The sequence below is a fragment of the Anopheles gambiae genome, chromosome 2, assembly GCF_943734735.2.
Source record: "Anopheles gambiae chromosome 2, idAnoGambNW_F1_1, whole genome shotgun sequence".
In the NCBI taxonomy this organism is placed as follows: Eukaryota; Metazoa; Arthropoda; class Insecta; order Diptera; family Culicidae; genus Anopheles; species Anopheles gambiae.
The window spans coordinates 80,726,267-80,741,917 of NC_064601.1; the positions used below are offsets into that span (position 1 = coordinate 80,726,267).

Below are 15,651 nucleotides of genomic sequence, written 5' to 3' on the forward strand. Positions count from 1 at the left end.
AAGTAGAACGAAAAACCGTTCCATGGGACGCAAGCAGCCAACATAAGCGACCAGCGAAGAAAGAAAGAATAAATGGGCTCCCAGGAAAACGCTGTAAAACACATTGCCGATGAGATGAGCGATTGGGAAGGATCGGAAGGCAAGTGGGAACACAATTTCCTTCCAAGCAGTGGCGCTGCCATCTGGAAATTGGCTCTGGGTTTGTGTACGCACACACACATACACATAAAAACCGAATAAAAACCAATGTAGAGTAACATTTTCTTTTGTGTGTGTGTGTGTGCCAAACCCAAAATGAAAGGCAAAAAACCCCATATAACCAGGACCCACTGGCTCCCAGGGCACAGAGGAATAATAAACCCAATGCCCGCCGATCCTTCGGGCAGTTTTTCAATATCTCCGTTCGTCCGAAAGTGCCCCGGGGGGTTCCGTGCATATCCTGATTTGGTGCGTTTTGGTGGCTGAATTTCGATTATTCCGTGAAAGGGCTATATGGCGAACCGGGAGAAACTGGGTCGAAGAGCACGGGACTGGCGAACTAACAAACGGTTGGGGTAAAACCGATTCAAGCGATTCGCAGTGGAATCTGAAATTTTTATCCAACCTCCTTCTTCGCCTTTCGCAAACCGCTTCTTTCACCGTAAGTTGGAAAGAAATTGTAGAAATTGGACGAAAATAGGATAATGTACCCGTATTGCTGCTTAGCCCAGCCAGCCAGCCACTATCGGGCCAGGCAGGATAGCAGGCAGGCATGCCGCGTGTTTTTTTTTCCATTAGCCGATGCTTCACGGTACGCTGCTTGTTTGCAGGAGCGTGAAAGAAATTTAATAAAACACCTCTTTTACACCAGCCTCGTGGCTGCGCCTTCCGGGACTGGAAGCTGGGTATTACATTAATCAAATTGTTCCACCTTTATCAGGGAATTCTGTGCAGTTCCCTGTCAGTAGGTTCCCCCCGAAGGAGCGAGTAAGTACTGTGGGGAAGTTGTTTGCTCCATCACAATAGTCATTTTTGCTAAATTCCATACCGGACCGGCAGGATGCATCTTCGCTACACGCTGCTTTACCGTAAACCAGTTTGTATTTTTCAATTGCTGTGGAATGGAATTTTCCAAACCCGTGGCGTGAGGTCCAAACCGGCAATAAAACATACACACAGCGACCCTAACGATGAGCTATTTACAAATAAATCTCACTCTATTAGAACACCTTGGACAGCGATTCCAATCATTTGGATTCCACTCGGAAACCCGGAGGATAAGACAGCCAAATTGCTCACCCGCTGCCGTCCTATATTCCATTCAGCAGTACAATTTTAATCACAACGCCACTTTTTTCTTCAGTTCGGCTACCAGCAAGTACGTGAGCTATTTTTAATTACAAAACTGTACGCGACGCTGCGAACCCCAAAATTCCATCCCTTTTCCAAACCCGTACCGATCCACATTGATGCCCCACTTCGCCATCGGCTGCGTGGAATTTGTTCCGCTCAAAATCGGCACTCCATATCGAATAATTTGATCGCAAACAGGAACACAAGCGCAAGATTGCTGCCCAGAGTTACCATTTGAAAAGCACGTCCGCACCTCACCCACAAACTCACCACTTATGTTAGCATCCTTTTTTTTTTTCTTCAACCAGCTATGCATCGTACTCTCTTAACGTCAAACGTTCTCCGATCACTTTTCTTTCTGTGAGTGTCGCTGTGTTTGTATGTGGTTTTCTTTTCCTATTTTTCTGTAAGCTCTGAGTCGCTCGGTTTGTGTGTTTTGTTTACGGTTTCGTTTTATTTCCATTTTGTTTCATTTGTATCTTTAGCGATTTGCAATCCGATGGACTTTCTTTCTTTCTCGATTCAATTTTCTGAACTCTTTGCTTGTTTTCTTACTTAGTGTTGTTTTGCTTTATGGTTTTGTTATATTGCATACTTGACAAACACGCGCACTAACGCGCATTTTCTGGCTATATTTTAAGTTTTCCTTAAGGTTCTAGATCATTCTGTTACTGTACGCTTACACACACAAACTTACACACACTCACGCACTCTTTCTCACTTGCTCTCTCGCACTCACGCACTTTCTTTACAATCATGCACCTCATCTGATAAAGCACTTATTTTTTCCCTTCTTACGCTTCCTTTTTTCTTTGTCTGCTCTTTTACCTTACTCTCTCTGTCTCTTTTTCCTCTTCTCTCTCTCTCTCTCTCTGTCTCTCTCTCGCTTTCTCATTTTGTTTGTTGTGATAAATGATAACAAAGTGTCTACTTTGCATCTGTTTTTACTTTTCCCCTTCTTTGTGGATAATAAATTCCAAGACTACGAAGGCTCAAATCCCTTTCTCTACTATGCACCCGTGTGTTGGTTTATATATTTATGTGTATGTTTGTTGGTGTGTGGGGGAAAAGTTTTGATTTGTATAGATGTGTGTATGAGTAGTGAGGAAAGGTTCTTTTGTTTTTTGTTTTTTTTTTTTTTTTGGAGGATATTTCGCTCACCAGTTCACCATAGACGCCGCTGCTTTTACACGTTGAAGCTGAGGTTTTGCTCGGACAGGAAAATACTGTTGCCCTCGGCGATGAACTCTAGATGGGAGCCGCTGGACGAGGAGGCCGTTTCCATGCCCTCGAACGTGTAGTCCATCTGGGCGGCGCACACGTCCAGAATACCGTCCAGCAGGTTCTGATCGTCCGACTGGCTCATGCTGTCGATGATGTGGCTGTCGAGTGCCACGAGCGTACCGAACCCGTCGACCGACGGCGACGGTTGACAGTTGGGCACAATGGACGTCTCGGCTATCAGCGACAAGCTGCCCATATTCTCCACCGCTAGCTGCTGGCACGTGTACTGGCGCAGATGCTGCTGGAACTGCTGGTGCTGTTGCTGCTGCTGCTGCTGCTGTTGCTGGTGCTGCTGCTGCTGGTGAAGGCTGTTGGCAATCAGGGGCTGGTTTGCCTCGGAGTACTGGAACGGTTGCAGCAACTGCTGCTGCAATGGCTGGTGGCACTGCTGTCCGTTGGTGATTTCGTTAAAGCTCGCTAGTGCGCCCCGCTGCTGCTGTTGCTGGTTGAGGTGGTGTGACTGTTGTGATTGCTGCTGCTGTTGTGGCTGCTGCTGCTGCTGCTGTTGCTGTTGCTGCTGTGGGTGCTGCTGCTGCTGTTGGTGCTGCTGGTGCTGCGGCTCAGCCAGCGTGAAATGCCCGTTGAAGGGCTCAATGTCGCTGAAACACACACCGGGCTCCAGATCCAGCATGCTGCCAAAGTGGTCACTCTGACACTCATCGTCATCGTAGTACTTCTCCGTCTTTATGCAGTCACCGTCGCTGTCGGCGTAGACGGACTTGGCGGACGGCGTCGTTTGCTGCTGGAGGTGATTGTTGTTGATCTGAAGACTGTTGTTGTTGTTGTTGTTGTTGTTGTGTTGCTGCTGATTGTGTTGCTGGTGTTGATTGTGGTGCTGTTGCGGAAGGGGACTGTTGCAGGACGGCACGTGCGCACCGTGATGCACCGTGACCGTGGTCGCCGGACTGCTGGAGGTGGTATTGGTGGCGGAGGCGGTCGAGCAGGTGGTGTGGTTGGTGTGGCCTAGCGGGCTCCCCACACTGTCTCCCCCGGTGAGATCGGGCGTAGCGCCGTGCGCGTAGCGGAAGCCCTTGGCCTCGTGCTCAAAGTGGCTGCTTTCGTCCACCGCGAACACGCTGTGGTCGGGCGTGCGGATGAACAGGGGCGTGCCTTCCGTGAACGAGCCAAACGTGGGCTCGGGCGAGATCAGCGACCGCTCGTCGTACAACGTGGCACTCTCCGGTGAGTTCGGCAGCAGCTTGGTTGCGGCCAGCGAGTAACAGTCGGGCTGCGCCGCTAGGGGCGGCATGGTGGCGGCCGTCGCGACCGCCGCCATCGTCGGCTGGCCCAGCTCGTCGAGGATGAGCTGCTTCTTGCCCTTGAGCGAGCCACCGCTAGCGCCCCCCTTGGACACCTTCCCGCTCGCGGTCCGGCTGCGCTTGCCGGTCGGCGCAGCCGGAGATTTGGCGGACGACGACGACGAGGACGACGAGGAGGAACTACTGGACGAACCGCAGCTGTCCCGGGACGATACCGAGTCGGGAGAACCGGTCGAGGAGGACGTGGACAGGGCGGGCGAACCAGCACCAGTGGAGGAGGAGGAGGAGGAGGACGACGACGAACCGTTCTTGGGGGAGCTTGCCGGACCTGCGCCACCACTACCACTACCCTTGATCTGCTTCTTCTTTGGACGGTACTTGTAGTTGGGGTACTCCTGCGTGTGCAGCTTGCGCAAGCGCTCCGCCTCCTCGATGAACGGTTGGCGCTCCTCCGGGCTCAGCTGCTTCCAGCGCTGGCCCAGGTTCTTGGAGATGACCGCGTTGTGCATGTCCGGCGTCACCTCGCAAATCTTGCGCCGCTCGATCTGGCTCCACACCATGAACGGATTCATCGGCCGCTTGATGTGTCCGGGGCTGTGTTTTTTCGTCTGCGGTAGAAGGAAGAAACCAATGGGAAAAGATGGGGAGTTTAGTGGAAGGGAAGCTTCAAAGAGATTGTGCTACAAAAAAAATCGGTCCAGCGCAGCGTAACCAAACGTTTTGAGTCACAGATATTACTCCAGGCTCCGTGGGACACTTTCGGTGAAGTGCTATGGTCCCGCAGTGGTGGGTTTTTGGGAAATGGGTCCATTAAAAACGGAAGCACAACCACGCCACCACACGCGGGTGCAGGTTGAAAGCCGTTCCATTATGGTTCCAGTGTGGCGGTGAAAGGAATAATACAAAAAAGCGCGCGCTTTCCAACTCCGACACCGAAAACCCGTGAACGTTTCGGCGAAATAAAACCGTTTGATGTCGTAGCATCCGTTTCGGTAGAATCAGGGATTACGAGTCCACCGTCCGTGTGTGTACGTGTATATTGCACTTTTGAAAGAGGGTGTACTTTTGACTATGACGATGAAAAATAAATCCCTTTTCCTCCCAGACGCGAGGACTCATTTTTAATTCAACCGTAAGCTTGTTTGGGCCGGCATGTAAATGTTTTGATAGGGAGGCGAAGCGATTGCACATCGTGGCAGGGATTCATGGGGGCAGTAACTTCACTGTTTCATCTCCAGACCGTACGCTAATGAAATTACAACAATCCCATCACTTTCGCCATTCCGCCGACGTCGTGGTCGTCTGATTGACATTTATCGTCGGAAAATCCTACCATCAAACACACACACACACACACACACACACACACACACACATGAAAGGCACCACATTTGCTGGCATTTTGAGTTCCCAGCCCCCAACCCATGTACAGGGCACTACAATAACGGCTGGACGACTTTCATCGCAAGGTCGGTGGTCGGTGGTTCGCCCCGTCATGCGTGTAAGTTTATTATGTTCAACATGGATGTTCTTGCCCTGGCCCGGGGCGCCCCCGACACAAGGGACAGTATCGGTTGATGGCAAAACAACCACCGGAAACAGACACATGCACAAACACACACACACACAAACATAGGAAAACCCCAATCGGTACACAACGTGGCCAGTGACAAGCGTGGCAGTTATAAATTATACTTTATAATAGAGTTTTTTTTCTGTTTTGGGTCGTGCACATTTCTGTTCCATCGCTCTGGTCTAGTTAAATCCCCATAGTGCGCCAGTCTCCGAGCCAGTCCTGATAACTAGATTCCATGCAACATGGCGGAGCGTAGAACAAAAAAACCCCTTTCAACTCGGTACTGTACTGGTTTTTTTTTCCTATTTTCCAGCCAGCGCTAATATACACTTGCTTTAGATCCTTCGTGCACAACCGTGATGGTGGAGATGCTTGTCGGAGCAAGGGTTTCCTTTTTTTCGGGAAAAAAGTTTTTTTTTTTGTGGCACATTTTTAATATGTATGTTTTTCGCTTGTTTCGGATAGGGGGAGCATCATGCAAAACATATTTACGTACTCCTTAACCATGTTGCGAGCGGCCGACCGCCCAATAGCCAACGGCTTGACAGCAACATATGGTTAAATTAATCTACGTTCGCTGCGATGCTCCGGTCTAGCGATAAAAATCCACAGTTGAGTCGAGGTGGTCCGACAAAAAATAATATTAAACTGTCACCCGTCTATTTGTTTTGTTTGTTAACTAGAACATAAAAAATACAAGCTACGGCCGCTCTTTGCCAGCTGGAAGCACAGAGACGTGACACACCCGGAGCCGGTGTACCGAAAGGTTATGCGCAGAAATTATTATCGCCTTCTACTTCCGCAATAACAAACAGTTTCACCCAGAGCGGGGTGGTGAGCGTGGATTCTATTCGCCGCACATATTAGTGACAACGATCAACATCATCATCATCAGCATTAAGCGTATCGCCCCGAGATGGCGGCCCGTGTATTCCTTCACCCGTGTAGCACCCCATACGTGTGTGCGCGCTGGCATGCACACAATCACACACACACACACACACACACACATGCTGTCACATTTGCAGTACCTCCGCAGCTGCACTTATAAAAATGCATAAATCGTAAACAGTGTGTTGGCCGCGAAATCGACCGCGAATGCGTAAGCGGTCGCGGATGAGGAAGTGTGTGCTTTTGCGCAATGAGCGCTGATCTGTATGCCCGCCCCGGCACGCCGATGAGCGTCGACAGCCCGGGGTACGTGCGCGTCCTTCGGATGCCCGTACAAGTCGCGACTTGTTTTTTTTTTTTTTTTTTTTTTTTTGCTATCCCTGGCTGGCGCGAACATTCGCCACCTTCTCACGGTACCGGCCGCTGCCGCTGTGGTCAGTACCAGTTTTTTTAGTTATTGGCTGTCCCGTTCGCTTGTCCCGACGGATCGCGGAGAGGGTGAGGTCAAGTTAGCCTCTTCCAGCAGCAGTTCTAGCGACTAAGCCTAAGCCATGTAAAGCTCCCGAAGCACCGAGAGCTAGAAGCACAGTGGAGCAGCTTCCAAGCTTTTGCAAGTTTACTGTCGAAAAATATAGGAAAAACTGCAGAACAAACATCGAAATGCGAAAGCGTACCGAACAGCGTGTTCTATTCATTCCCAACTCCCAAGCCCTTTTCCCCACTCCGATCCGTGGATAGAGGATACTCTCCGTAACCTTAACGCCCGCACCAGAACCGTTCCGTTCGGCGCAGCGCCAAATGCAAACTGGAGCTGGAAAATAAACAACAAGCGACCAGGTCCAGGGCGCTGCCTGATGGTGCCTGATGGTTTATTTAAATTTTTGCATTTTCTCCCTCCGTTCCATGCCTTCCTCCCCTCACCACTCACTCAGGGGTCGGGGTTTGTGCGGCTTGGGTCCGGCAGCGAACTGCTTTCCGAACTGCGCGCTATCTGCCATCACTAATCTTTTACGATGATGAATGAATAATGAGTAGATTTTTGTTCTTCTACCCATTCTTCTGATTGTGTGTGTGTCTGTGTGTGTGTGCTTGTGTCAGGTTTTGGGTGGGTGGAGCTGCAGCAGCTGCATTTGCATGAAATGCTCTTTTCTGTTGGCACATTTTTATTCCGCCTGCTGCCTTCGCTCCATTAAGGGTGGCCACCGTTAGACGCTGAAGGATCCTAAGGGAGGCAGCAAATACAGCAAAAAAAGGAAAGAAACTCACTCAGATGAGCATTTCTTTTAAATTAAAGTACATTTAACGTGATCTAGATAGGGCAACATCTTTTGAAGAATGGTCTCCAAAAAAAGGAAGCAAAAAAATCACACAGAACCCTCCCAACGATAACTTAATTTTTGTCCTTTTAATTAAAAAGCTTTCTTTTGTGCTAAATCAATTGGGAGAAAATCAATAGTTACACAACGGAGAAAGTTTTTAAATCCATCTTGCCTCATAACTGCGATGCATTATTCAGAGTGTTCAGGAAATTAAAAAAAAAAGGTTTTGCACCGTTTCCGTTCCCTCCAAACACGGAAAAGCGTCATTTTGTGAGCATTCGCAAAGGGCTAAAGTTTGATAAATTCATTATCAGCCCCGTAATGTGGGATGATAGGATTTTTTGTTCGCTTTCTTACATTTAACGGATCTTTTTAAGGTCCAAATGTAGCACTCACCGTCCTGTTGTGGGGCAACAATTTATTCGTAAAACAGATTCAACCTTCCTCTTCCGATGCTTCAGGAGGAAGTTTCTTTTCTCACTCACACTCTCACCGCGACTTAAGTGCTACTTCAACCAATTGAAAACTTAGTAGCTTCGGTAAATGCAGGAGAACAAACAAAACCCGAAGCAAAGAAAGAATGAGCAAACTGACCACTAATCAATTAAAAATTTTGTTCATCTGTCCGTAGGACTGGCGCGCGTGGGGACCGGCTACCGCCTTATCAGGCCCGAGACGCGAGAATAAAAAACCTATCGAGAAGTTCCGGAAACAGGAGTGACAGGGATACGTGGCGACCGGGACACGAGATAGGATGTGGGGGAGAAGTTTTCTGACACTTGTTTCAAATTTCCTTTTCGAAGGATTTTTTTATCATTCTGTTTCATCTCTGGACCAGCTTCGGGGCGGACCTGTGTGTACTAATGGTTTAATTTCTTTCTACTTTTTCGACTCTAATTTCCCTTCGCCTTCGAGAGTGCAACGCAACAAAGCCGATACAACGCACACACACACATACACACACACACACAGAAAAAGTGCGCAAACTGACAGCCGCGACGGTCCATCGAGTCCTGCTGTTTCGAAGTAATTGAAAACTTTGTCCCCAACCTTGTTTGCTTTGTTAATTGACTGGTTTCGGTGCGATGCGCGTTCGCTGCTTCCCAGTGCTCCCTCTCCCTCTGTGTGGCTTTCGTATCAATGTAATAAAATTATTTTTTCTCAGCCTTACCCGGACCAGCCCAGGCGAACCCCTGATAAGGGTTTTTGGCGTTCGAAAAATGTTCGTTTAATTGATTGTCCCAGCCAAACACGCGGCAGGACAAGGGTCCAGCCGGCAGTCGGGTTGTGGGTCGTAAAACCAGTTCGTCACCCACCAACAACGCCTAAACAGGAAAGAACGTGGAAACGAAGGAAGGAAAAACTCAAAGACCGTTTCTTATTCTTCTTCTTCTTCTTCTTCCTTTTTTTGCTGTCCCCCGAAGCTGACAAGTTTTAGGGGCCCACATTACAAAGTAAAATTTCCGAAACGATTTTCCTCGTTATGGTTTTTTATTGCGCGCTGGAATTGTAACCGCGGAAAAGGCTTCGCGAGTGACACACACACACACACACACGGGACCATAAAATGCCCAACAAGTGCGTTAATGTCGTTTTTGCCGTATCGTATCGTTCGTATTTTGGTATGAATATAAACAAGCCGTAATACATCTTTATATGCATGGCTCGGAGGACCCATCGTGCGGGGCGACATTCGAGGCGACAATCGATGGCAAGACGACCACATCGCTGTTTGAATTGAAGCATCACTCGGGCGACCTGGCCGAGCGCTGTGTATGCTGGGAGGTGGATTTTACTGGTGTCGGTGGGCAATAAATAATACAGATTATGCACTGATTATGATTTCCACATGGCCAAATATTGATGTTCGAAGCGAAGGGGCCAAAATCCGCCGGGCTCCCCGAGAAGCGAGAAGCCTGAGCGCCGGAAAGGTTGAATGCTCGTCTCGTTAAAAAAGAAGCACAGCAAGCTAAGACTACCATCAGTTGTGTTTCTACCGCTGTACCGGAGGGTCCCATGTGTGTAACCACGAATCGGTTGCAAGGGAATAGAGTGGTGAGCATTAAGTCGGTATGGTTAACGATATGTGGCAGTGGCTAATAAAACGGACTACTAAAACAAACCAATTTGTAGCTATGGATTACTGAGCTGGAGGAACGAGTTGTCTTATCATTTTCGTATTAAAGCTTGTGTCACCGCTTTGGAAACGTATTTACTTATCAAACCTACTGCCGTGTATCTCACATTTCTATCTCATATTCCAATAAATTACAAAAAATCCCCCCACATGTACCATGTTTTTGAACTCCTTATTATTTCAAATGAAACAGTATCCGACGACAGATCAGTGCTTGGCGAGTGGGTATAATGGTACGAAACTTGTTATCGGCAAAATACTCTACAGCTTGGTGGAGGTGTAAACCCAAGTGCTCAACTGGTAAAGCTCCCTGCTCACCACAAACCACCAACTGTCCCGATCATGTCGAGATGTGTGCAATCGCTCAACATCCCACAAAGCCCTGCGACCGGCGACCAGTCTGTGCTGCTTCGTGTGATTATTGTTATTAAATAGAAAATAATTGCAAATAATTACATAATGACGACAAGTTACTCTTTTCGCCAGTCCAACGTCGTTGCACAAACCGCCGATCGCACAAGGTTCACTTTATCGGCCATTCTTTTCCAACGACATTCCGTGCTTTTTCTTATCCGTCCTTACCACAAAGCTACGGTTCCAAAAGTTATAAAAGCACTCGCATCACTTTATCCGCCACCGGTAGAAAGTATTTCCCTTTACTTTTCCAGTGTCCAGCATTTCCCTTGCACGGTCGAAAAACCTTCAATCAGTTAAGAGTTTGTTCGTTCTTTTAAAGTGCCGAGACGCTTACAATTGAATCAATCTTTATTCCCCCTCTTCGAGATGTGTTTTTTTTGGGTTGTTTTTGTTGTAAACTTTGCTCCAACCGTTCATCATCCATCGCGCGAGGGATCAGAATATGTTCCCCCAATGGGGATTAAAATCACGATCTGAGTCCGAATGTATGCGATTGTGCTGCCCCGAAAAGGCACTCGGTGGGTCACTATTTACCTTTCTCCTGCTTCACCGGTGCGACCCTGCGCGCGCGGACGATAATCACAATCGATCATCGTTAGGTGCAATTAGGCGACCTGAAAACTGAAGTGTGTGTGTTTGTGTGAGTGGAGCTGTTTCCTCCGCTTGTTGATACGTGTGCCCAGGCCTCGACGCACCCTGTGAGATGGGTCACGGTGACGTTGATTTCGTGTCCCTTCAGTATTTTCGGTATCATTATGTTGCTACCGTGTGCGTACCACCGAGCGGGTCAACATAAATGGTTTCGCTTGGGAGAAAACCGCTTTATCGGCGATGGTGTTTTCTTTGCCCTTCTCCCACTTTCTTGGGCAAAGGGCAAGTTCAATGTGATTTCATTATTGTCATGTTAGCTTAAACCCTCTAGAGAGTTACATTTTTTACTACTCCCCTGTTACTAAAGACCACATACACAACAACACACACACACAAAACTGTACAGCTCAACGGTGAAATAACTGCGCCCCAAGAGGTACCCTAAATAAATATTGCAAGAAATGTTGCCTCTTACTAATCTTGTCGTTTCTTTTTTTTTTTTTTTCCTAGCGCACTCCCAATTTGCACAATGCTGCACCCCATCGGGATGACTGTGGAGAGGCGGCAGAGGCTTTGGAGAACCGTTCTCCATCAAAGACGAAAGCGCTAACTTTTCTGGACACAGCTTCGGCACAACTGATTGCTTCACCGCACTTCTGTCATTATGGCAGCAGAACTGCCCCGGCCCAAAACGTAGTTCGGGTCCTGCGACTCCGAATCAAATGGTTACTTTTCTTCGCTGACAAATTAAATTAGAACGAATTAAACATCTTCAATTTCACGCTCCCGTGACGCCAGTTGCGCAGCGCACGGTGACATCGTAGCGGGTGGAAAAGGGCCGACGCTGGGCCGTTACGACTGATGGGTGAATTTTCGGGCTGACAACGAAAGTCGAAATTAATTAATTTACGACGCAGGCTGTGAAATCAATCAAACTCAAAGGCTTGCTCAAAGTTCTAGCTAGTGGGACCCACGGCGGGGCACTGGGTGAGGGTGGACAGTGGGTCTTTTATTTCCACCCGGAAGCGCTAAAACCCTTTTCGCTCCCGCTGTCACACTGTGTACACGCACGGACAGGTTGATGAAGCGCACGGTGATTATGTCGTTTGCTGGAAAGGCAAGGGCCCCAATGATCAGAGTAAATGAGGGAAAATTGTCAGCACATGATCGCGCGGGACCCACATCCCCATCCACAGCTGGACAACATTTTGGGTGCTCCTGGGTGCCGATTTGCAGAAGGCATTAATAAGCACACACACTCACAGGAGAGAGGCAAAAAACAAAAATGCCGTACACACATGATAACCATTAAAAAATCATAAAGACCTTGTCTTTGGTAAGGAGCGTCACCGGGTGTGTTGGAAGATTAAACAGAAAAAAACGGACGACCTCGAACCGACTTCGGAATCTTTCCCGGAACGCACTTCTCGGATGAGAAATGTACGCGCGCGGGAATGAAAATCACATAATTTGACATTTATCATAATAAAAGATGGGCATGTTTCGGAGACGAACGAGCGAGTGAAAATAAGGGGGACTGTTTTTTCAGTTCAGCTTCGGGTTTTTTTTAATAGCTATAGGAAGGCGCGTCTGCTGGATTGTGGCCGGCAAAACACGAACATTCCGGATAAAAAAGGATTATGAGCAGGTCGAGTTGTTTTTTCACTTGGTTGGTTGGCCTCAATTTTTGCTCCAAACTGTCGGTGTTGTCATCGTTCGAATATTTGTGCTTCATCTTTGCGCTCCTCCATTCTGTTGCTGCTCTGATTCCAGCATATTGAATCATCTCAAAAATTAAGAAGCACAACCATATGCTTGCACCGAATGTGAGATGAAAGGTATCGCTTCAATCCACATGGTCCCTCAACCGCCCGGTGTACAAAACCCGCCCAAGCAGTATGGATTAGCGTCTTAATGATGTGATTATGGTCGTAAAACATGTGGTTAAATTTACGACCATAGGCAGACCATTTTGAATATTCGAACAGAGGCGCACACGCACGATCGTGGCGATGGTTTTTTCCGGAAAAAATCAAGAATTGTGGGCCTTCTAAACCGTAAACTTCCCCTGGTGACCTACCCCTCAAGGATAGCGGTGACATCGCGCCAAAGATGAAAGGACACGTGCCCAGAGACATTTAACAAAAAAAAAGACACACATAAACACACACAGCGTGCTCCAAACTGGCCGCCTTAATTATAGCGGAAATTATTACACTCACCTGCAGTCGGGCGTTTTGTGCAGCGCCCGCTCGAAAAACAACAACCAGATTGCTAGCTAAATTTTATGGCAATTAACGAAAAGCACAGGAGGGGCAGGGAGGAGTGGTGTGGGGAGACACCCAATAGCAAAGATGGTAAATGGTGTCTCATAAAATCGACAAAACCACTCCAACTTAAACCTGACACAACCAGGGCTAGGTGAGAGGTTCCGATCTTTTGGAAGCAAATGAAACCTCGGCCAGGTAGTGGTCCATCGCATGGACTAGAATTGAGGCGACTTCTGAGCTACTAATTGAAATTTACGACTGTTTCAACCATTTGATGCCGTCTGAGGCAGAGGTTAGGTTGGCCACGTGCCTTACGATCTTGCCTTGATTTATCGAGCAGTTTGGGTGAGAGTTTGAATCGATCAACACACACACAAATAACCAGTATTTTTTTGTCATAAAAGGAAGAATAGGAGACACACTCAAAGCCTTCATTTCTGTTCATTGAAGGAATCAATTTTCTTGATCAATGATGAACAGAAATTATACGTTTTGTGACACACTTTTTGAGGTCTATCATCACGATACCTTAGTAAAATCGCGCCCTTTTCCATCACACTTCCGCAATAACACCATAAATTGACTCCCGTTCTGGCAAACCTCCAAGCACAATGGTGGCTCGTCTATTAATAATGCTCCTAATTGTCCATTAAGAACGCCTCCTTTTGTCACGTCCTGCAACGAACAAACTGAACCGACCGAAAAGATACACTCCATGGATGAGTTGCCTTTTCCGCTTCGGTGTCGAGAGTGTAGCACAGTTCCTCGCACCGAACGGCGCACTGATTGTTCATAATTAGTGTGAAACATGCGAGGTCATAAATTCACTTGTTTACGATCATGCGTACGTCAAAATGGGTGACGGTTTGATAAAAATAGAGCACCAAAAACGGTGAAGCTAGAGGGCCAGGCCTACCAGTTTGCTCCCTCGTTTATGTTCGATGTTAGAGGGTCCCATCAGAAATCTATATCAATGCCATAAAAGATCTCTTCTTACATCGCACATCGAACGTTGCAGCCAGTACGCCTGTAAATTGCGGGTGGCTTTCGTTCATCCCCGAAAGTGCGTGCGAGAATTTAAATAATCGTGTCGTGAACGAAGAACAATGCGACTGCCGTGGTTAATGCGATGAAACCAGAAAGAAACTTCTTCTTATGTTCTTGCGTAAAAGGGCTCCATGGAAGCATTATATTTGGGTGGGTGTGTATCTTCTACCAGTTGGCCTATTGTCCTGTGAACTTTTCCCAAAAAAAAAAAAACAGGGCACTGAAATAATGCGCTCTTTGCAAGACACAGTTTCTGGTGTTTGAGGTCACGCAATTTCCACGCCGAATTAAACAGAACATCCAAGCGGCCGCGTGTGTGCGGTGGTGAGTTTAAGGGTGGTGTAGGGAGAGACCACTTTTGTTGCCATTCGTTCGTCCCACACACGCAGCACATACACGCTATCGGTTCTGAAACAGTGAGGGCCCAAAACCGCTACAGCCATTCGGCAATTCTTTGACAATCAAAAAGAAAACACGGAAGGAAGAACACTTTGATATGTTTCAAAGGAATGAAATTATTCATTCGCTCTGGTAAATTAACGAACGCTCGGATTCAATCTGTCCTGCACAGACAATGACGACCCGGTGCGGGATTCCGGACGGAGCAGGAACAGTGCGCCGTCTAATGCAGTTGATTGATGTCCGTCCGTCAGAATTGACGCGTTTCCTTTGCTGACGCTGTGGTCTGAATTTTGCTTCTCTTCTTTTGTAGAACGAGACCAAATTTATTGGGCTAGAGCATCCGTCCGTTGCATACGGAACAGATTAGAGTAGGGTTATTTCACATTCATTAAAGGTGGAAGATTACATTCGTTAACATTTAATTACATGTTTAAGACCAAAGCAACCCCCATTTGTGTCCGCCAAAATTTTAAAGTGTTATTTTTGTATAAAGAATGTTGAAACACAAATCGAGGAAGCAAATGGTTATCAATCAACAGCCTTATGCGTTCTACCTTTACTAAAATGGTCTCCCGCTCGTGCCAGATGACACTCGTGCAAAATCACCATTAAACCGGCCTTCAAGGTGCATTAGCGAGTGCACCAGCCGCACAAGCGTTGTAACGTTTTCAGCTTTTGTGTGTCATTTTTCCACACACCTCCCGCTGTTCCACTGGCAGCCATTTTTCTCTTTTCCCATTCAGCGCAAACGCCTTTTGAATGGTTTTGTCACCATCGGAATGCACCCGATCGTTATCGCTGTGCGATGCATTAGCGCCGTGAGTTGACAATAATGCTCAGGGTTCTCCCTAAAATGCCACCACCACATGCCGAAGGGTTTGCATGAAAGGGAAGCGTTATCCTTGAACTGCTCACCTCTCCCCTTCTTCTTCCGCTGCTGCTGCACTAAACCCTGCTGTCGGCTGCTGTGTCTTAATTAGGAACCGCAACTGGCGCTAATGATCGAAGAGTGTGCCGGTTTGAACGATCGCTCGATCGCTGTTGGGGGGCGGGGGCAGCAGGCCCGCTGCTGCCGATCCGATGATCGATGAACAGGGAAATTAATTAAATGCAAGTGTGAATACAG

At 47.7% G+C, this 15,651-nt stretch overlaps 1 protein-coding gene across 3 annotated transcripts in view; it reads right to left on the minus strand.

The window, feature by feature from the left end:
- Nucleotides 1–259: 259 nt before the first annotated feature.
- LOC5667180 (uncharacterized protein DDB_G0271670) overlaps nucleotides 260–15,651 on the minus strand; it is a 113,197-nt gene continuing 97,805 nt past the window's right edge. For all 3 annotated transcript variants that reach the window (XM_061650776.1, XM_061650775.1, XM_001688469.2), the window contains one exon: nucleotides 260–4,483. In XM_061650776.1, the coding sequence (XP_061506760.1) occupies nucleotides 2,519–4,483 (1,965 nt within the window). In that variant the 3' untranslated portion in view covers nucleotides 260–2,518. The remainder of the gene's footprint in view (nucleotides 4,484–15,651) is intronic.